The 21770-nt window shown below is 36.6% G+C and overlaps 4 protein-coding genes and 1 pseudogene across 6 annotated transcripts; 3 read left to right on the top strand and 2 right to left on the bottom strand.

Moving 5' to 3' along the window:
- Positions 1-2962: 2962 nt before the first annotated feature.
- Positions 2963-6383, top strand: LOC140842046 (thiocyanate methyltransferase 1-like). The gene is made up of 8 exons (XM_073209855.1): positions 2963-3216; positions 3290-3420; positions 4531-4617; positions 4907-5007; positions 5084-5183; positions 5625-5671; positions 5789-5867; positions 6199-6383. Exons 1-8 carry the CDS (start codon positions 3030-3032, stop codon positions 6250-6252), a joined length of 786 nt encoding a protein of 261 aa, XP_073065956.1. The 5' UTR covers positions 2963-3029; the 3' UTR covers positions 6253-6383.
- Positions 6384-8941: 2558 nt separating this feature from the next.
- LOC140840646 (nuclear transcription factor Y subunit B-4-like) lies at positions 8942-9706 on the top strand. Its single transcript, XM_073207826.1, has 2 exons — positions 8942-9496; positions 9589-9706. The coding sequence occupies exons 1-2, from the start codon at positions 9085-9087 to the stop codon at positions 9663-9665; spliced, it is 489 nt and encodes a 162-aa protein (XP_073063927.1). The 5' UTR covers positions 8942-9084; the 3' UTR covers positions 9666-9706.
- Positions 9707-12456: 2750 nt separating this feature from the next.
- On the bottom strand, positions 12457-15062 carry LOC140842047 (probable pectinesterase/pectinesterase inhibitor 58; annotated as a pseudogene).
- Positions 15063-15730: 668 nt separating this feature from the next.
- Positions 15731-19532, top strand: LOC140842049 (uncharacterized). 3 transcript variants are annotated; one of them, XM_073209857.1, is made up of 8 exons: positions 15732-16066; positions 17033-17099; positions 17364-17403; positions 17497-17629; positions 17964-18035; positions 18244-18324; positions 19137-19198; positions 19300-19532. In XM_073209857.1, exons 1-8 carry the CDS (start codon positions 15818-15820, stop codon positions 19364-19366), a joined length of 771 nt encoding a protein of 256 aa, XP_073065958.1. In that variant the 5' UTR covers positions 15732-15817; the 3' UTR covers positions 19367-19532. The 3 variants fall into 3 exon arrangements, with proteins under 3 accessions (XP_073065959.1, XP_073065958.1, XP_073065960.1); XM_073209859.1 differs by having other exon boundaries at positions 15839-16066; positions 16978-17099; XM_073209858.1 differs by lacking the exon at positions 19300-19532 and having other exon boundaries at positions 15731-16066; positions 19097-19177.
- Positions 19533-19626: 94 nt separating this feature from the next.
- Positions 19627-21421, bottom strand: LOC140842048 (probable protein phosphatase 2C 34). Its single transcript, XM_073209856.1, is given in 6 exon segments — positions 19627-19926; positions 20104-20327; positions 20473-20590; positions 20684-20992; positions 21166-21384; positions 21386-21421. Coding segments are annotated over 6 exon segments (1119 nt in total). The 3' UTR covers positions 19627-19713.
- Positions 21422-21770: the final 349 nt, after the last annotated feature.

Raw genomic sequence — 21770 nt, forward strand, 5'->3', positions numbered from 1 at the left:
CAGAAAGTGGCAAGAATCTACAACAAAAGAGTTAACAAGAAAAGTTTCCATGAAGGAGAAATAGTGTGGAAGACCATACTACCACTAGGAACAAAGGACAGGGACCTGGGCAAATGGTCTCCCAACTGGGAGGGACCATTCAAGGTACATAAGGTGTTAGACGGAAATGCATATTGGCTATCAAGCATAGATGGCCATCCACACAAAAGATGCATAAACGGCAAGTATCTCAAGCCGTATTTTCCAAGTATGAGAGAAGAAGTAGGAAAAGCTTGCGAGTGAAGCAAACACGAAGGCTAATATTCAGTGGGGAGTTGGCCTTCATGGCCACTTTTGTATATATTAAGTTCCTTATTTCAAGATATCACGTGATGTAGGCCTTAGGGCCACTGAAATAAATATCTGTTTATGATTCAACAATAAAATTGATAAGAGAGAGTGGGACAGTAAGCCACTTTCATTCATCATTTTGAAGGCCATTTGTTTCACTAGGGAGTCGCCTTATGGCCACTTATTTCCAATGTTTTTATGGTACCAAAAATCATGGTGAAATAGACCATACCGCCATTATAAATTGTTTGTCTGCATGTGCAGTGACAGATTCATGAAGTAGGCCTTGAGGCCACTTAGAATATGACAGGAAAGACGAGCGGGGAGTTGAGCTCACCTGGCGGGCAATGAGTAATAAAGGAAGAACTGAAGAGAACAAAGGCAATATGCAAACCCCAAAAAGACCCAGAAATTGATTTTGGAAGAAAAATAGGCTAATCAGCCATTTTTGCATATTTCTAGCTTCATGTTCATGTTGTACGATTTTATTTGAAGTAGGCCTTAGGGCCACTAATGTAAATATTTGTTGGTTATGATTCAAAAATGACAACGATCGATTAAAGTTGGCCAGTAGGCCACTTTTATCGTACTGGATCCATTGTGTTTCGATAGCCAATGAAGGGAGAGAATAATCTCGAGTGGGGAGTTTTAAGCCAACATATGGTTTTGATTGAAGCTATTGAAAATGAGTTGGGTTAAGTGAATTAAGAACGAATAGAAACTCCTTCCCAACATCCAATACACAACACCCCATACAAATCCACCTTCGTACCACACCCATCACCCAACAACCACAACACCAAACCAACAATCAACAGATAAGAAGCGGAGCCACCGCATGCAAGAACAGTAAGTAAACGTGTATGCGGGAAAGGGGTCCAACTGAAGTGCAAATACGTGTATGCGGAAAAGGGGTCCAACTGAAGTGCAAATACGTGTATGCGGGAAAGGGGTCCAACTGAAGTGCAAATGCATATACGTGTATGCGGGAAAGGGATCCGACTGAAGTGCAATGCATAATGTTAGGAGCGAGGGAATCATCTTGAGTGGATGCAACACATAAGAGCATATAAGAGCACATAATAGTCGAGAAATACCTGTGTCAAGAAACCTCAAATGACACAAATGCTTAAGTGTCAAATGCACCAGGGAGCTGAGGCCAACCCATGGCCAATCTCAATCCAGTGATACCTGTTATGAGTAAACATGCCAACACTATTAAAAAAAATGAGAGTGGGGAGTTGATGCCCAAGAAAGAGTAAGGAGTTGAATGAATCCCAAATCCAAGAAGGAATGGAAGCTAAAGAAGCAGACATGCAATACAAGGAAATGTTTGTGGATTTCATTTGGGCAAATTCACAAACACCATTAAGACGTGATGATGATCAAATTAAGTATTAGTTGACTTGGCTACCGAATGGGAAATCGACGACCCAGAGATGGCGAGGAAGGGATTAAGACCAGTGGCGGAGCCGGCGAACGCAATGGGCAACGAGACAGAAACAGTGGCCGGAGCAGAAATGGCGCCCACAGCGATGGATGCGGAAGGATTCGCCGGAGGTGGATCGTGAGCCATAAAACGACTGTGGGCAGCAGTAGAGAACAATCGACAGCAAAGAACGGCTGGAAAGAGCTTGAGAGCCGCCACGGTTGAGGTGTAGGATTGGCGGAGCGACGGGCTTCCACAGTGGCAGCGGGGAGTAATCGGATGAGGGCAGCGAGAAGGAAGAAGTGAAGAAAGCGGATTACAGATTTTGAATTTGAAAAGGAGTCTGCTGTTAAAAACCCAAGTGTGAATTGGGCCCAATCCAAAATCACAAGCCCATGACAAGAGAAAATGCTTACGGGCCGCTCCGACAAACAAGTTGGAATTGGGCTACATACAAGCATTTTGGCCCACGGGCCAACGCTTGTGGGGGGCAATTGTTTGGGCTAAAAATAATTAATTATGAAAGCCCAATTTAATGTTAAGCCCAATTAAATTATAAAAGCCCATAACAGATCAATTCAATTCTTATCGAATTAAACCGATTACAACGTGGGAGGAAAGAAATGGAAATCGTGCGAAGGTAGTGGGAAAAATCATGGGCTCATGGGGGAGTGGAAGAAACTACCTTTCAAAGCGAAGAAAAAGAAGGGATCGGCAAACACTGAGAACTTCTACAGGACACAACAACTCTTCAACACAGACAAATCTGCAAACACTCTGCAAAATTTCCAATATTCAAGCAATAGTCTTTTTCAAGCTTTCAAGCATATTTCTATTTACGTCTTCTCGTTTGTAGATTTCAGCAACTTCATATTTTATATTTTTTTATGTCTTGTAAATTTCTACAGTTTATTGAAAATATAAACGATGTCAGAGATTTATTCCTCAAATCCCAATAGTTTTCTTTATTTTGGCGTTATAGTTGTTTTAGGAGATTAGAACCGACGATCAAATTTAGAATTCACAATCGCTTGTTTTTAGAAGTTAGATTTTATCATTTTCACACAAATCGGTGCACTTCGCACCTGGCACGCCCGCAACACCAAATATTGTGCAAACACAAAGAGATTCAGATTCGGATTAAAAAATATTGATAATAATAATAATAATAAGACTGTACAAATACAATTACCAAGCAATTTGTAGTTAATTACCACATAAATACTCAGCACGAACACTCACAGTTCGTTTCATATTCGTCTCAAAATCCATGCGATCATATTTGATCCACCGCTTCAGCCAACTTTTAATCGGAGCCCGAGCTATCTTACCATGTTATCGTAGAGTAGGCCTGAGTAAAATGACTCATCAGCCCCAAGAATCAACGCAAAAATCTCACACCATAGCCACTTCAAATGTTGGCAAAATGCAGCAGATTGTTCACTCTGACTCCACCAGTAAGTATTAACGGGTAAAGGGGCAGAATTATTTCCTGTTAATTTGCATAAAAATTTGTCCTTTTTTTCCCAGATGGTTGGGACAGATGCTGGGAAGAAGGATTGACGCCTTGGGATTTAGGGGGGGCCACGCCAGTGCTGTTGCATCTTCATAACACAGGGGATCTTCCCAAAGGCAGAGCTCTTGTTCCTGGCTGCGGTAGTGTACGTGTCGTGCTTTCTATTGGGTTTGTTGTGCGGATATACACGGACATAATCCGTGTATTTTTTTTCTGTAGAAAATTCGGGTTTTTATTTCGAGGGTGTGACTTTGTGGGGTGCTTTAGTGGTTGTATCACTGTATGGTTTTACGATAAGTAGTTTTCACTGGGAGCTGGCTTTGATAAGAGCTAATGTTATGTTTACAAATATCACAAATAGAATATTAAAATTAATAAATGGTATCTTATAAACTCAAGATGGTTATTGATTGAGATGGTTACAACACTCAATGGGAAATTCTTTAGGTATATATATACCTTTGTTAGGTTTATAACCTAACATTTGTTGTTCTTGTCGAGAGAATGAGCGAACTCAGTGTGGATAAAAAAAATTGTAGGCATGAATCATGATTAAGGTTCATGATTCAGGCACTGAATATCCTGAAAGATGAATGAAAGTCGTCTAGAGTGGGTCACCGCGGAGGTCGGCTTCTCAAGGGTTCGCAGCGTTACAAATAGCTCACATCGAATATTAAAACTAATAAAGAGGAGCTTATTAGTTCAAGAAGGTCACACTACCCAATAGCCAATCTTTTTGGATGAATATTTTGAGAACTAAGAGGACCCATTTAACAGTGGATTATGAATAAGGATTGCCAAACAAGTGGTGAATTTTAGCTGTTTGATGCTTTTGGTTCTCCACAAGTTGACAGTGACCGAATTTGTGATTAGATCGGTTTGAAGCTAAAAAGATTAACTGGGAACCAGAGTTTAGGAGCCGAAAAGGTGAATAGCATTGCAGAGGAATTGAAGATCGTGGTTTTAAAGCCCTTCAAATGAAGAGAATTCGAAGCTGCAGCAATGTATTAATTCGCTGATGATTTTAAAAATTATGTTATATATGCCCCACTACAAAAGTCTTGGGCTACACCAGCTGAAAAACTTGATCCGTTCATATGCGAACAAATAGTTAAGATGTGAGATATGCTGAAACAACATTATAAATGGGATTATGCCTTGCTGATTTATAAATTTGCTCCATCATATCTTTCCTTCCTTTCCTTTAGTTATTTACTATTGCTCGTAGTAACAGAAACTTTCAAATATGGAGCAGGGATATGATGTTGTAGCAATTGCATGCTCTGAACGATATGTTGTTGGCATAGACATTTCAGACAACGCCATTGCCAAAGCCACGGAGGTGAGGGCTCAGTTTTTCACCTTTTCTAACTTAACAATTTGCAGACACGGATGCAAATAAGAAATGGGTTGTAGCTATTGATCAAAGTACAAGAACCATGTTTTGATAGGATGACATCAAGATGGAATGCAAATGTATCAATTTTTTTCAGTTTTTTCATGCAACATCCACTTAATACCTTAGTATTTTTTTCCAATCATTGTGCAAGAAACTAAGTTCTTACTTGATTTTTTACATTTATTCTGATCAATATTTGAATGTTTTCTTGTATTATTGCATATTGAGGCAGTTGTCTTCCGCATCACCAAATGCAGAGCATTTTACTTTCTTAAAGGAAGACTTCTTCACCTGGCATCCAGCTGAGTTGTTTGATCTCATATTTGATTACACGTAAGTTTGTTGAAAGATTAGTTCAACTTTCTTCAAATATTATCAGTGTTGATCGGGTCTTGCATGATTCCCTTAGGTTTTTCTGTGCAATTGAACCAGATATGAGATCTGCTTGGGCCAGCAGAACTCACGATCTTCTAAAACCTGATGGAGAGCTCATAACACTTATGTATCCGGTCAGGAATAGTTCTCATTATATTTCGTTTGTTCTTCTTTTTATATGTTTTCCTGTCACTTTGAACAACTGTGCTAGACATTTTTGGCATGATCTCTAAATAACAAAAGAGAGAGATTGTCCTAGCACACTTATGAAAGACTCGGTATCATATGTAAAATTCTCAGATTTGCTTTACGGCCATGAAAAGTATCCTTATTTGAGTACAAAATATTTTCCAATTCAAAGATCGCCGATCCTTCCAAGCTTAATTATACTGTTTCATATTGATGTATTCTGCTGTGACAGTTTAGTTTAGCCAGAATGTTCTCCTTTTGATAATTATTGGTCTTAAATAAAGATTATGTATTGGATTAGTTTATTCTCTTCTGTTTCACTATTTTTGTTTATGTTGTTGAGATCATTGATTTGTTGGATGTTCAACATGTTTTATTATTTCCAGATTGAAGATCGTGAGGGTGGACCCCCATATAAAGTATCAGTCACTGAGTAATTTCATTTCTATGCTCGATTTTATTTCTCGTCTGTTCTCTTATGATGCTATAGTAACTTTACTCAAGCAAATTTCCTAGTTCCTCACTTACAATTGGCCTTTTTAACATGTAGTTATGAGGATGTCTTGCACCCTGCTGGTTTCAGAGCAACCTCTATCTTTGAAAATGTGTTGGCTATTGCACCTCGAAAGGTAAGTTGATCTACAAGTAAATCTTTTATTTTTTGTTATTATACCAGAAAATGAGAGATTTCATAGGTGGAAGGACCGATTAAATGCTTTTATAATTTAAGAACTCTAAAGATGTTATTTTATAACCAGTATGGTCCCCCTCTTAGCATGATTTAATCTGTGAGGGTTAAAAAATTTCAACCGTCTTGATTGTTGGACTTGGATGAAGTGACCTACTTTAAAATATGAGTTGCGAATGTTTCTCATGGAGCAAGAGTACATGTGTTATTGACGAGACTTGTTATTTAACGATATCAAATCGCGTTAACACAATTTTTTGCATTCTTTGCAGGGAAGAGAGAAAGTAGGGAGATGGAGAAAACTTGCCTCACAATCGTGTTTATAATGGTCATCTCTTTTATGCCAAACCTACTTTATGTTTTTGTTGCTGATTCGTTCTTATTATTAGAATACAAAATGAAAACACTGAGTAAATCAGTTAGTTTATGAACAGATAAAAAACGGGCCTTTATTTTACTTTTGTAAGTGAAAACACTGATTTACGATAACCGATTGTAGCATTCACAAATATATTCAAAAATCATGAAAGAACTTTAAAAAAAAAACTGTGTATTAACCAGACTAAATTGAAAGAGTCAGCAATCGTGTAAAAATGAGATTTAAATTGGGGCCAAACAGATTCTGGCGATCGCGCATTCAAAGTGAACAATGACACTGATGTTGAGCTCTCCCGTGGACCCAGTCCACCACTGGCTCATTAACAGAGCGTGGCTGCCGCCCAACACCGCCAACGGATCCATTTTCCCTTCTCCGCAGCTCGATGTGCTATTGTCTGAAAACCCAACCAACTTTCCGGATGATTGAACTCTGTTTCACTGAAACTCTTACATATTGTAGCTAAATGTAGCTATCAATCCGAAGGCCATGGCTAAGTGTAACTATCAATCAACCCAAGTTTTCCAAAAAAAGACAGACTTTAGACTTCAATGTCGGGACAAAAATCTATAAACCATATAACCAATCATGTTAAATCATTAAGAATTTGAGTCAAAACTTAAGCGGAAGTTAACTAAAACTATAATTCTGAATTCTTTACAACGTGTATTGATCTTATAGATCTCCACGCTATTTTCTTTGAAAATCATTTAGTATTCTAAACTATTTTTTTTATTGAGAGAGAATATGAAATATGATTATGCGCGCTATGAGGAACATGACTTTTATATGGATATTGTCCTTCATTTATCTTATGATATTTCTGATTTAGGTAATCATAAAAACAAAAATTATATTTATGTCTTCACACCGCATAGGCTTGCAGCTTGTTAGATACATTAAAGCTCAATAATCAAAACTTTAACCGATCACATTAATTTTGGACTGAACTTAATAGACAACACACAATATATAATTATTCAAATATAAGCTCGTATAAATAAATTGATCACATTTAATTCTAAAGCAAATTCAAGCGTGTAATTCTAAATTTCAACTGGAGATTGGTGCAATTAGGGTTCTATGGATGGATGATAAAAGATTTGTGTAAGTGAAGTAAATGCAACGCCAAAAATCACTGGCCTAGCGCTTATATAGATCGCATTAGAAGTGCGCACGTCTTTGCTTCCCCTGTTTCTGTTCTAAGCCTTGTCCTCTTCCTTTACTTTAATTCTTATTCTTCAATAATTATTACTCATTTCCAATAAAATGAAAAACTCAAAAAACTAAATAATGGTAGACTTAGCCATATACGTACTCCATGTTTGGATTCTTGTGCAACTGGAAACTGTCCGGTCCATCGTAGACCTCGCTGATCATCTAGCGAACCTGGTTTTGCTTATGTTTTATTTGGAGTAATTCTCCTCGTAATGTGCAAATTCTAACGTCTGGGCTTTAGATTTCCAATATGGTGCAAGTTTCTATAAAATTAAATACGGGAGATTTATATCATCTATTTGACTATTAATCTATCCTTATCTATTAATCCACTCAACCAAACACATCCTAAGAGTTTAGAAATGCATAATTCCATATGGAACGTACACAAAAACCTTCGTAGACAGCAACGCATGCATGATGGGCCTATAAAGTGTGTGAACACTGATATTTTTTGTGTGTGTATATATATATATATATGACAGTCCTATAAAGTATTTTGGAAATAGCAAATTACTTTGGGGAATAAACTTTTTATTATTTTTGCTCTCAAAAACCTAAGGTAGAAAAATATGAATAAAAATAAGTTTTGGTCCATTAAATTTTCAAATTTCATCAAAAAGAAATAAAGGTAAATATGTCATGACAACCAAATTTTGAAAACAAAATGTATCGAAACTCAAAATTGGACAAGTTAATGAACCACAAAAATCGCTTAAAAGCTCATATCCGAGCAATAAGTGGTTCGATCCATTTATAAAATGAGTTGATTAAGTACTTGGCTCAAGGATTTGACTACAATATCGATCATATTTATTAGTTAATTTTCAAATGGGGACTAATTAATTAAAGTTGGCTTTGCCACCAAATATTAGATTGGCAGCACGAACTAGGTTTTGTGGTCCTTTATGTTAATTCTTTATTTCGATAATCTGTTAAAGTATTAGGCAGATCAACGTGCATTAATTTGGTCCATTAATTCAAAATCACACGAACAATATTCTAAAGCAAGTTGGGGCCTTGCAACAAATGGGGAAAGCGAACTTTTTTTAGGGATGATACGACTCCGAGGGACCACAATTACAACTATTTATGGACTTAACCTAGGTAACTAGGGCTTTTTTTTTTCTTTTGGGAAAATGGGGTTTCTTGTACGGATAGCATCCAAGACATTATTCTTGCATTGAACGACCATGATTCTGCCACTTGGACTATTATTGTGGTATCGGATTTGACCCGAACTTTTAAAAGTTAGAAACTTGTGATTTGATTAAAAGAATGTCTCTTGATTCTTATAGGCCAATAGTATCAATAATGCTCAAACCACCAACTTATGCCTCTTTGCATCATCACTACCTTGATCTTATAACAATATTCATCTTATAGAACTAATTACAAGTACATGATATTGAATATTTAAAGTGCACACATGAGCGAGTGAACGAAATATATCGAGATCGATTATCCCTGCCGACGACACGCCCCAAAACGATTCAAAATACACACTACACGTACACAACCAAATAGAGGATACTTTTAGTTCGAGCATCAAGCTACGAGATCTATGAGTACCCACCAAGAAAAATTGTTGCCAATCGCCAACGTGGGACGGCTAATGAAGCAGATCTTACCCCCGAATGCGAAAATCTCCAAAGAAGCCAAGGAGACAATGCAAGAATGTGCCTCAGAGTTCATAAGTTTTGTGACTAGTGAAGCGTCTGAGAAATGTCACAAAGAGAACCGTAAAACGGTCAACGGCGACGACATCTGTTGGGCTTTGAGTTCACTAGGGTTTGATCACTACTCAGAGGGGATGTTGAGGTACTTGGCTAGGTTTCGGGAGTATGAAAGACAGAGGGCTAACAATATCCAAAGCAATGGTTGTAGCAGCGAAGACAAAGATGAAGAAACCAGCTATGGCGGCAACGGAACTAATTTAGCTGATCCATTCTTTGATTTTGGGATTCTTGAAAAGGGTACCACTTCAACCAAGCCTTCTTCGACAAAATTTTAATTATTCAAAAATACCCTGTGAAATTTAAAGGCATGTATGTATATTTGATATCAGTGTTCCGACAGCATGGATACTATTATCAGTACTACAGAGAGATTTTAAGGTATCTTTTCATGGGTTTTAAATTTTGATATTACTCTTTTAATATTTTTTCATTGTTATTACGTTTTGGCATCAAATTATATCTTCAAGATTGCAAACTTATTCAAGTTGTACTATACATTGAATAGCTTATATTAATATATATATATATATATATATATATATATATATATATATATATATATATATATATATATATATCTATTACTATCTATTAAGGGTGAGGCACTTATAGTAACTAACTTTGGTGTCATGGTCTGTTTTATTAATTATATATATTAATAAAATGTTAAAATTTTTATGTAAGTTATATGTTGTTCAGTCGGTTAGAGTCTTTGTTCTTAATGGTTTAGGTTAATTAAAGGTTCAATTCCTATTGAGATCATTTTTTTATTTTTTTATTTTTTCATTTATTTTTTAATTTATCTATCAAAATTACAGTTTAGTCCCTCACTATTTCTTATAGTTATATTATGATCCTCATTTAAATATAAATCAAATGAATTATAAAAAATATTATACAAGCACGCAACGCGTGCGTCGGTGCACTAGTATATATATATATATATCAGAGACGTTAAGTTCTTCTCTTCTAACAGTCTTTGAAAGAGATACAAAAAGTCAAGTTAACGCCAATCTGGCCAATCTCAATGACAGACTAGGGTTTCTCTACATCTGTCCCAAGATGACGTTTCAATCTTCTTCTTTTTTTGTGGCACAGTTTAGGGAGTGTTTGCATTTTTCAATCACTAAAACAGGTGATTATTCAGTACTTTTGACTTGGAAAATAATCATTTTTTAGTGATTTTTAAACTCAGATTTTATTTCTACTAAATTTAATTACAATCTCAAAGCTAATCCAATGATAATTCTGATTTTTCAAAAGTGATTATGGTATTTTGATAAACAAATAAAAATTCTTCTTAATATTTTTACCTCCAATAATATTTTGTCTAATAAAAAATTACTCTTACATTCATTCGAAAAAATGAAAGAGATATGTGTTTTCTGATAAGGATATTTTTGTTATTGTATTAAAAAATTAGTACGAGAATCATTTATTATCAAACACTCTAAATTTTTTTTAAAAAAAAAAAAAACTAGTTTTTCCCTCTTATTTTCAAACACTGCCCAAGTTTTATTTTTCTCATTTTTTTCATAATCTATAAATTTAATTATTTCTACAAAAACATAATCTTTTGCAAGCACTTCCTTAATATATATTTAATTAATTAATTTCACGCAGGTTAGTAAATTATTTTTGTTTTAATATTTTACTAAATCTAGCTCAAATGTTATTTAAAAAATGACTCCAGTCTGGAGCCATCAAAATAAAGCCCAAGGCAAGCTAATATATGTAACAATCTATATGTCAAGATTAGGGTTTTCAACAATGAAATAGTACTGATTTTTTAAAAAAAATAAATAGTAGTGAATTAAGACGGTATATATTTGAGATCACATGGAATCATCTGTGTGAGTAAGCTGCAACTTCAGAGCTCCCACAACAGAATTTATTAGGAGGGTAAAATTAAGCTGAGTCGAGTTAGCGACGGTGAGCTATGAACCATAAATTACGTAGTACCGATCGATGTATAGTCCTAAATATCATTATTCATGCTTAATCTGAAACTTGAACTGATGATGGTCAAGCACGAGCTAATATTAGTCTCGAGTTTGAGTAGAAACGAGAGGAAAAAAAAAACTCGAGTTTGAATATGTATTTTCCTAAGAAGACAGTAATATTTGAATCATATATTGAACTCGAAAACAGAATGACATGCTTCGTTCCGTTTTCTGATATATTTCATGCTACAATCTTTATATAATTATAGTTATTATAACATGAAATATATAAGCACAAAATTAATTAAATGATTTCCTTCCGATTAAATATAATTTTGAACTAATCTTCAATTCCAATCTTGGGCAGTTGTATTCTATCGTACCCCTAGCTAATTCCAAATGATTATATATCAACCTAGCCATCTATCTACCAATATTATTGAAGTACTATTTCACGTATTTAATTTGTTTTTTTATATGTTATTTAAATGTTGTAACTTTTAAAATAATTTTAGTATAGGTTTTATTATTAGGTGGAAATTGCATTTTTAGTACGTACTATTTTGAGATTTAATCATATAACTTGTGGATTTTTTATTTTCATCAAATAACTTGCATTTTTTTATTGATATTTTTGGCCAAATAAAAGTCAGTAAGCCAATCGAATAATTTAGTTGACATTTTTTCTCTCATATGTAGATCATGTAATTTGAATAAACAATATCATATTTATTAAAATAAATCTAAATAAGAACATAGGAAAATAAAGTAAAATGACATACAGTATTTTGAAGTGGGAAGAAAAAACTTATTATTTCATTTTATTTTTGCTTAGATAAATTTTATTCTGTATAATATATATTTTATTCTCGTTATATAAGTTAATATAAGAGAGTATCACAACCAATAAGATATATTTAATAGATTTAGCATATTCGAGCGAAAAAAGTCTAAAACAAAAAAGTCCAAAGTACGTAGGTGAAAATCAAACATTTATAAGTTACATAACTAAAATCTAAAACAGTAAAACTTACATAATTAAAATTGAAATTTTGGGGTACAAAACATATATCATCTGAATAATTTGCTGAATAATTTGTTAATGTAAAACAATATGTAAATTTGATATACACACACACACACACACACATATATATATATATATATATATATATATATATATATATATATATATATATATATATGTCAAAAAGAAAAGCAGACAAGTTTGTGAATTAAATAAGAATCAAAATTTAAATATATAATTGTCAAATATTAATGCAAACAAAAACACAAACTGTTGTCTTAGGCCCTCTTAAGACCAAAACAATATGCACAATAAAAATGAAACAATTACGCTCTGAAGAACAGCTTCAAAAGTGAGAATTTATTTTCCTTCGGCTGTGAGCCTGGGCTAAGAGCGGGAGCGTCCGCATTAGCGTATGAAAACGACGTTGGAGGGGCTGCTATACCTGACTCAGGAATCGTAACAGGAACCGAGCTTGGAACAGCTGTGTCGGGTTGAATGACCGAGCCTACCGAGCTTGGAACAGCTGTGTCGGGTTGAAAGATCGAGCCAACCGAGCTCGGAACAGCTATGTCGGATTGAAAGATCGAGCCAACCGAGCTTGGAACAGCTGTGTCGGGTTGAATGACGGAGCCTACGGAGCTTGGAACAGCTGTGTCGGGTTGAGGAATTGAACCCGAGCTCGAGCTGGAAGAGGAGGAAGCCGAAGTATCATGATGATCAGATTTCGAATCATCCAACGATTTCTTCTCGGAATCAGATTTCTTGTCATTATCGGATTTCTCACTGGAATCAGGTTTATTTTCGGCAGCCGGTTTAAGCTTAGCAATGAAGGCCGCTTTATCAATAGCCTTTCCTAAATCTTTGTTTTCTTCCGGAACAACTGGTGAGTATTTGATGTTAGGATCTTCTTTAGGAACAGGGAAGATGAATCCGGCAGCAGTAAGGCACACCGCTGGGAGGTATCCATCTGTTTCCGTCCAAAAACTTGGACGCCGTGAACCGTTCTATCCTATCAGATGGCAATTCTTTGACTCCAGCCCACTTGCTTCTTTCGCTCTTGGGTGCAGCAGGGCCTCGATTGTTGAATTCGGTGTAAAATAAGGTTTCCAGGGCGAATGTCGTGTTCCAGGGCAGCCATCCCTGTGGCTGGATACAATCATCCAGGAATGATTCCAGGATTATGGTTCTCGAGTACTCTTTCCAAGGCCTGCCAAGGTATGACTTGAGCTTGTTCCTGAAAGGATAATACGTGGGATCGGCTTTAAACGTACAGTTCTGGAGGACGAGACCTGTTGGCTGGCGCAAATCTTTCCGGCCCTGAGCTGTCACAATGTTCTGCTGATTGTCCATTGGCTTACGGATTAGCAATGTGCAGCCCTGGAAAACGGCAGCACTGTCTCCAAATATGAAATCAATGGTGCCCGAGATCACGCAGTCTCGGTAAAATTGGCGATACGTGTGGGCATATAGGGTGTCTTGATACCCATCCATTTGACAATTATAGAAGATGGCTTTGTCTGCACTGACGCGTAATGCTACGGCCTGGTGCTTTTCTGCACCAGCAGAATTTTCGAAGCCGATATCCCTGGCGATGAAATTGTCTCCTTGGACCGCTGCAATGAACAGCTTGATCATTAAAGAAAAAAAAAAAGACTATTGCTCAAATTTTGAAAAAAAAGTGGGGGTAGGGAACTTGTTTGCTTGGACCCTTGCTCACGAAAATGTTAGACGTACCTACTGTGGCCGTTTGATACGTATTAGTCCCATCAATGAAGTTCAATCTTCCAGTAATCTTCGTCTGCGTGGGGCCATCACCAATAATCATCAAATTTACAATAGAACTATTGATTTGCACCTTCTCTTCATAGATACCCGCTTTGATGTACAACACAATGGTCCTGTTGCTACGCTCCGGGACGTCTTTCAAAGCCTCGTTGATGGTACGGTACTTGCCACTCCCGTCCTTAGCCACGATAAAGTCCGGCCTGATCTGAACCGGCGTAGCAGTAAGAAGCTCACGCCTCTCGACATCAAGCCAATACGGGAGATCATCACCATGTCCCAACACAGGCAGATCATCAAACAAAAGACGTCGACTGTTGAAACCTTCTACACCCATAGATTCGATCACCGTTGAAACCTCAGCCACCATGGCAAGACTGTTGCTTGTCAGCTGCATGGCTGTTGTTAAGGCCTGCCGCATCCTGTCCCCAGCATCACCAGGAACCTCTTCGAAGCCGTCCAGGCACGTTTCTTGGTGGGTAATCGCGCCACTGAGCCAAATCTTCAGGTCCATGAGCATCTCGTCGAAATTACTCGCATCGAAACCGTTAAATTTAGCAAAAGATCTTTCCAGATCACTCACAGCATGGTCAGCAAGCTCGCGGCAGTCCTGGAGAGCAGTCTTTGCCCGGGGATCGGTCTGAAGTTCTTCGAGGACGGAAGAGTTCTTGGCAGCCTCATTGATATACTTGATAGCGGCATTGAAAGCAACCTCGATGAGCTCTTTGGGGTCACTGGTGCCACTTCCCGAGGCTTTGAGGCTGTCGACGCAGGTTTGCTGGTAATCTGTTGATTGACAGATGTTCTGAATGGCTTTCTGGGAAGACGAAACATCGACATTGGTTGTCGAATTCTCCGTATCCAACGATCCAATGGTAAGAGCAACTACCATGGCAACAAGAACCAAAGAACAGACACTAACTATAGCAATCTTTTTCTTCTGATTATTATCCATGTTGGAGCCAAACATGGTTCCGGCTGGAGAAGGGCTATTTCTGAAGAGATACTTGACCCCCCCTCCTTGTTGTTTGACGAATAAGAATGAATTCTTGGCGTGGAGAGGGTTAATAGGGGATTGGTCTTGTTGGTCCAAAGGTAGTTAATTCAGTTGAAGATGTGAGGCTTCAATATCACTTTTATTTTAATTAGTATATGTGAGATGAGTGGTCATCACTTTATTATCAATGATATTAAATATTTATCCGACCCCATAAATTACGGGTATTTTGTTATCTAAAACGAATATTATGTTGTCATGTCTTTCAAATATGTTCATTTTATTTAAAAAAAAATTGACCAAGTTATTTACATGAGAGTAAGTTTTTTGTGTCACAATATCACAAATATATATTCATGAAATGAATCAATCATATTCGTATTTACAATAAAGTAATATTTTTTATATAAAAATAATATTTTTAATGAAATACCAAAATAAAATACTTGTATCACAAATTGACTCATAATATCATATAACGAAATTTTCTTATTTTTCTTAATATCCCAAAATAATTTTAGGTACACTATTATCAAGTGTTCAATCATTTTATTTTTTTATTTTGTTCCTGCTGTTCATCATAAAAAATACATTTTTATTTTATTTTTATTTTTATTTTTCTGTGTTCAAGGAATTTAGTGTGTAATCCAAGTATAACAAGATCAAGATCTTAAATTAAATTTAATTTAATTTAATTTAAAAAAAAAAAAAAAAAAAACCAACCACAAGAAGCATATCATCTATCTGAGACACTGCATTTCCAAGTGCCACTCCCTCGCTGTAATTTTGTTCCATTTTTCTTGACTATGGCGTCGATCCACAGCTTAAAAATGTCAAATACAAGCTCAATTCTTTTGCTCCCGTTTTCTTCTAACGTTTCCCTATTCTGCGGCACCTCGATTGTAAGAATTCAAAGTCATCAAAATTCAATTCCAACGCTGTCAAGAAGACTTTTTTCGGCTTCAGTTTCAGGGCTCTGGGACGCCATAACCGGTGGAAATTCTGCTCGAGAAGCCGTCATTGCAATTCGGCGTGGAATGTCTCTTTTCAGACAGGTATTGGCGCATCAGCTTAAGCATGATGTTTGAAATTGATATCTCGAATTACATTCCTTCTATTGCTATAGTTGGATTTCCCACCTCTTTATATCGATACTAAATCAGAACCTACTCGATCTCAAGTAATTAATAGATTTTGGAGCACAGGAAAGCTGAATCTTTGGCTCAAGTCTGTGCTCCAACCGGTTAAATTTCAACCTATGTAATCTGGGCTGGTGATTGTAAGGATCCCGTCGACACAATCCAAGACTTTCGACTTGATTTTTTTGGAAGACAAGGAAAAGAAAGGTTAAAGTTCACCATCACAAACTTAACTTTTGCTTGTCCATTTGAAATTTAGTTCAGCCTTTGGGTGGATATTTACCTTCTATGATGGGCCATTAGGAATATTGACATGAATGGACAGGAGCAAGTTTTGAAACACACATGAGAATGTGTGTAAGTGTGCCACCAGTCCACCACATTCTCTGTAGTGCCACTGTCCATCTCTATAGCCCGTAAGTGATGATTGTAATTCAAAATCAAGAGAGAAATGCAACTCCCATCGCCTATTTGGTCTTGTACGATGAATGGTTGAATCACATAATTTATTGTGTTATTACCTCCTCTTTAACTTGACTTGACAGTTAATTTATATTTAAACAGGTTTGAGTGAAACAAGCATTCTCCTACTTTTTTTCAATGTGCTTTTCTGTACTTTCTTTGGGCTGCTAGCTGTAACATGATATAGTTTGGTTTCGCTTTTTTCTTGACAATGGAAGAATGATATGCACAATGGAATTTTTTTATCTCAAAGTAATTTAGGGTTTAATTAGTTTGTAACACTAAAAAAGGTGTTCGACCTAGAACACTCTCACTGAACATGTAAAGTTGATTGATAAATTTATTTTTGTGTTTGAGTAAATCAGGAATGTTATGGTTTCGAGCCTCAGTATTTTGAATGCCATTGTTCTTATGGTGAAGGGTGATGTTTCGGGTTCCCTACTTGAGTTTGACAAGGCTATTGAGCTCGATCCTCGCCAGAAAGCTTGTGAGTTTCTTACAGCTTCTTGAATAAGTAAATGGGATGAAATCATTTTATTTCCTCAAGGAACCAATACAGTTTGTTTGAGTGGAGAGTACACATCCCGCTTTCTTATTCACATCAATGATTTAACATTACAATCCACCATTAATTTTTATTTCATCTTCACTTTCGTTTACCAAACATCGGATATTTGATTTGCTTGTCACACTCTTGAAGTGTTAAGTTACTTATTATATAGTGATGTAGACTTTTTTGTTCGGTAACCAGATCTTTGGCAGAGGGGGTTATCACTATACTATCTTAACAGGTAATTTTATATTCATGTTAATGTGTGAGTTTTGATGATGTCATTTGTTACCAAGCATATATATGATATGCCTCTTTTGATCTTTTTAAATAGATATGAAGAAGGCGCTGAGCAATTTAGAATAGATGTTGCACAAAATCCTAATGATACTGAAGAATCAATATGGTGCTTTCTCTGTGAAGCTCGATTGTATGGAGTTGATGAAGCAAGACGAAGATTCTTGGAGGTATATAATTAACTGTTAGAGTAAAACAATTGTTACCCGGGGAAGTTATTTTTACAATGACATCCAGATACTTGGTCATGTATAAAATTGTTGTATAGTTGAATTGAAGTGGACTACGAAACATGTTTCGTACTGATGTACCTAATAATGCATGATTAGTATTCTTTTGGAGATTTCTCCTAGAGCATTTGTTTTTAAATTGATTTCCTAATTTCTATTAGCAGTCATGAAGCTCAAGAAATCATCACACCGACTTTCATGGAGTATTGCGCTCTTGCACTCCTATGTTAAAAATTGGCATGAACTTTTCAATTGCTCAGTGTTCCATGTGCAGGTTGGTGTAGATTCTCGATCTGTCATGAGGGAAGCTTACGGCATGTTCAAAGATGGTGGTGACCCAGAAAAGGTGATTTGTGTGAATTTCTGATATCTCTTCATTTGCCTGTCTACTTGTAGCTTTTTAAGGCATTTTATCATTTGTATACTATCAGTGCACTTCATTTTTTAATCCAGTATGATTGAAGTGATTTAATCAAATTACTCTCGAAATCTTGGCCTCTTTTTGGTGCTTTGAAGAGATTATGCACTGTGGAGTAACTTGGTCTTCGACACAGCTTGTTGCAGCATTTTCCAATGCTCGGGAGAGTGAATATTTCTATGCTTCTCTGTATGTGGGACTATATTACGAGTCTCAGGTAATCTTCTGAACCACTTTATGTCTGACTAATAAAGACCATGGACAGGGTAATTTTTTGAAGGATATGGTAACTTTTTTCTCTAATGCCCTATAAGACTAGAAAGAGCAGATTATCAGACATGTGTAATAACTTCTAATAAAGTGAAGCAACGGTGGCTAGATGGGGAACCCTCCCCCTCCTTATAATCTTCAAATTTACTAATATTATGCATTAAAGATATATAGAGTGATTTAGTTTTTGCTCCTGTAACCTTAAGTTCCAGCTCTATCCTAAGATCCAAAAAAAAGTGTTGTGTGCCACGAATGACTTGGAAGATTTGATAAATGAATGTTGGCTGTTCTGCAGCTCTATCAAAAGATGTACCAAATCAGAGTAAATTAACTAAGAATCGGATATATTAAAAAAAAAAAAAAAGAGGAGAGCTAAATGGAGAAACAGATAGCATGCGCTCTCTCTCCAAATAATTTTTTTTTAGAAAAGGTGATGTACATTACACCCTTAAAAAGCCAAAGCCATAGTGACCCACTTTATACCTCTTTCATTCACCATTTGATATTTAGTGTATGCATCTTAATCCAACATGTGTGTGAACACGGGTTTATTATCAATACTGACTCAAGGGTAGCACTTTCCAATGTTACTCCTTTCGCGTGTCAGCTCTAAACTAGTCCAACAGAAGAGTGATTTGGATTGTTGTTGATCATATGCACTTTGGACACAAATCTTGTGGTTAGATTAATCAACCTCTTGCTTAATGATTGATTTATAGACATAATTTGGTGATTCTTGATTTAATGTGTGGGATGCAGAATGAGGCGGACGCGGCTAAGCTTCACGTAATGGCAGCATCTCAGTCTCCTTATGGTTCAAGGTTTGTTTCTCCGTAAAGGTTACTATCTTTTATCCAAAATTAAGGGCAGCCTGTTGCCTTTCGATATAGTGTATAACTCACATTGTGTGAACAAACCTCAGGTCTGATGACTACATGGCGTCGCTGGCCAAGGTTCATTGTGATTGCCGGAACTGGAGATTTGATTGAAAATACTAGACCTCCGACATTTTCGCTCTTCTTCGTGGCAGACTTTTTAGGCTTTTGAACATGCTGTCGTTTACCTAAATCAAGCAAATTTCTTATCCAAATCTTTTGAAAGTTTAAATCTTATATCTTGATAGATCGTAATAAATTCTCAGTCCGGTGCTTGATACTACAAAATGGGCCGAAACGGGAACATAATACATCACAGGACTCGATCATTAATTAATCGTCAATTTTAAAATGCGTAGAAAGTGTTGACAAAATGAACAATACTTCAACTTTGCCTTGAAATTGTTTTTATTTCCACTTGCTTGGATGAAATGTTGGATCCAAATGGAGCCTAACACAAACTACTTTGGAGTAGGCGCTGCATAAAATTGATCACATAAACGAGAAGATTGAAAAAAGAGTACGACTGCTGATATATCATCCATAGCTATTCCTTTTCTCTTCTTCTTCCAAGCATGAGCAGCACACTCCACGAGACGCTTAGACGAATTCGCCCAGTTGGGAGTTGTCGACACAATTCTTACTGCTTCTTGATTCGATATAACATCCCAGACCTGGAAAAGCAAAATGTTTTAAATTACATCTCGACTCAGACCAGCCACCCACAGTAGTCAATACCTGGTGTCTGCCCCATGTCCACGAGTCTAATATAAGTTGCAGTAAAAACACTACATGCTATAAAGAAACATACTATAAGAGTGCAAGAAATATATGGTTGTCAATATACATACCCCATCGGTTGCCATCACGACAAACTGGTCATTACTCGTTATGCGTCTTTGGGTCACTTCAGGCACAGAAATGAGTCCGAAATCTTTTACACAATAGTCACCAAATGCTCTAGACATCGCGAGTCCAGGAGATTCTGTGTTTGGCAACCATACTCTATAAACCCCAGGCTCGTCATGCAGACAATAAACTCGGCCTTTACACTGAATTATGCGCTCAGTCTCCTCTGTGTACATATCATTAACTGATACTCAGATATTATGTATTAGACCTGGACAGATTATGATAAAGGAAAAACATGCGGAGGGTGGGGGGAGATTTGATATAAACTTGTATTTATAAAAAAACATAGAGAGAAGGGAGAGCCGAACGAGGTAAATTTGGCTTGAAGTCGACAGTAAGTTGTACTGGTAACAAGTCGCCGTTGTCTGAACTTGTGGCCAATACAGCACGTGAATCACCTACGTTTGCTATATATAAAAGATCACCCTGACACAAAGTGAAGAATGTCATAATGCTGGTTATAGTGGTTAACTCAACCATTTTTTATTTAACTAATAAAAAGCCATCAACTTTGATTACCTGCCTAACAATTGTTAAGGCAGTGGTTCCACTGTATACTGCATCTATTTTACGGTTGTGTTTCAGCTCTTGATCTACAGAAGCACAGGTCTTCAAATAAGAGTGCTTCCATACATCGAATAGATGAAGCTTTTTATCCGATTCCGAGTCACAATCATAGCTGAGTGAATCTTGGGCAAGCGTTTCTTGCAAATTACAGATGAGAGTTGACGGCATTGAGTCTCTGACCCTTTTCGCCACAAAGTGTCCCCATGGACCGTGCCCGTCAAATATCCCACAAAATGTTGTCTCTTTTTGACATCCAAACTCCTGAAATCCACAATATCAAAGGGTGTTCAAAAAATCAAACACCGCATTTTCCACCATCTGGATTGGTGACCGCAAGGGCAGACCCGATGAAGGCAAAGGGGTTTTTGCCTAAAAAAATAAAATTTTATACGTAATTTTTCCAAAAGTGAACCAGTACAGATGATCGAGTATACCTCCCAAACAATGGAGCAGTCTTGGTTGACGCCTTTCTGTCCTCTCTTAGAGTAAACAGAAGCCACATTCTTGGATCCCTCAATGTTAACAATGCCTGATGTCCTCAAGATCAACTCTTGTTTCTTGGCATTCTTCGCCGTAGCCTCAACAGCCTCTTTCCCATCACTTTTATGCGGTTTGTTCTTTGAATTTTGCGTTCTTTTGATCGAAAGGGACTTTTGCAATCCCATTAAACATAGATGACAAGTGCCCCATGACTCTCCTCCCCCCGCAAACTTATAACCTACACAACCACAAGAATTATCTAAACATACTCGAAATCCATACCCAAAATTACATGAATAAACACAAACGATGCTCTCCTGGGGCTCCCTCAACTGAATAATCTTCATAACAATATATTCAAGTTTTCATTTGAATGGTACCAGTGTGTTTTCGCATCATATCATCTTTTTTACTTACTATGGAAGAGTTCAGCAAGTACAGGCGCGTACATTAAGTAATATCAAACACTAGGCCAAACTAGGAAATGTGTAACCCTTAGATGAGAAAAAGATGTAATCTGACAGATAAAACGGAGATTAATTTAAGCAGCAGAAAATAC

This window comes from Primulina eburnea, chromosome 9 (genome assembly GCF_022965805.1).
Source record: "Primulina eburnea isolate SZY01 chromosome 9, ASM2296580v1, whole genome shotgun sequence".
In the NCBI taxonomy this organism is placed as follows: domain Eukaryota; kingdom Viridiplantae; phylum Streptophyta; class Magnoliopsida; order Lamiales; family Gesneriaceae; genus Primulina; species Primulina eburnea.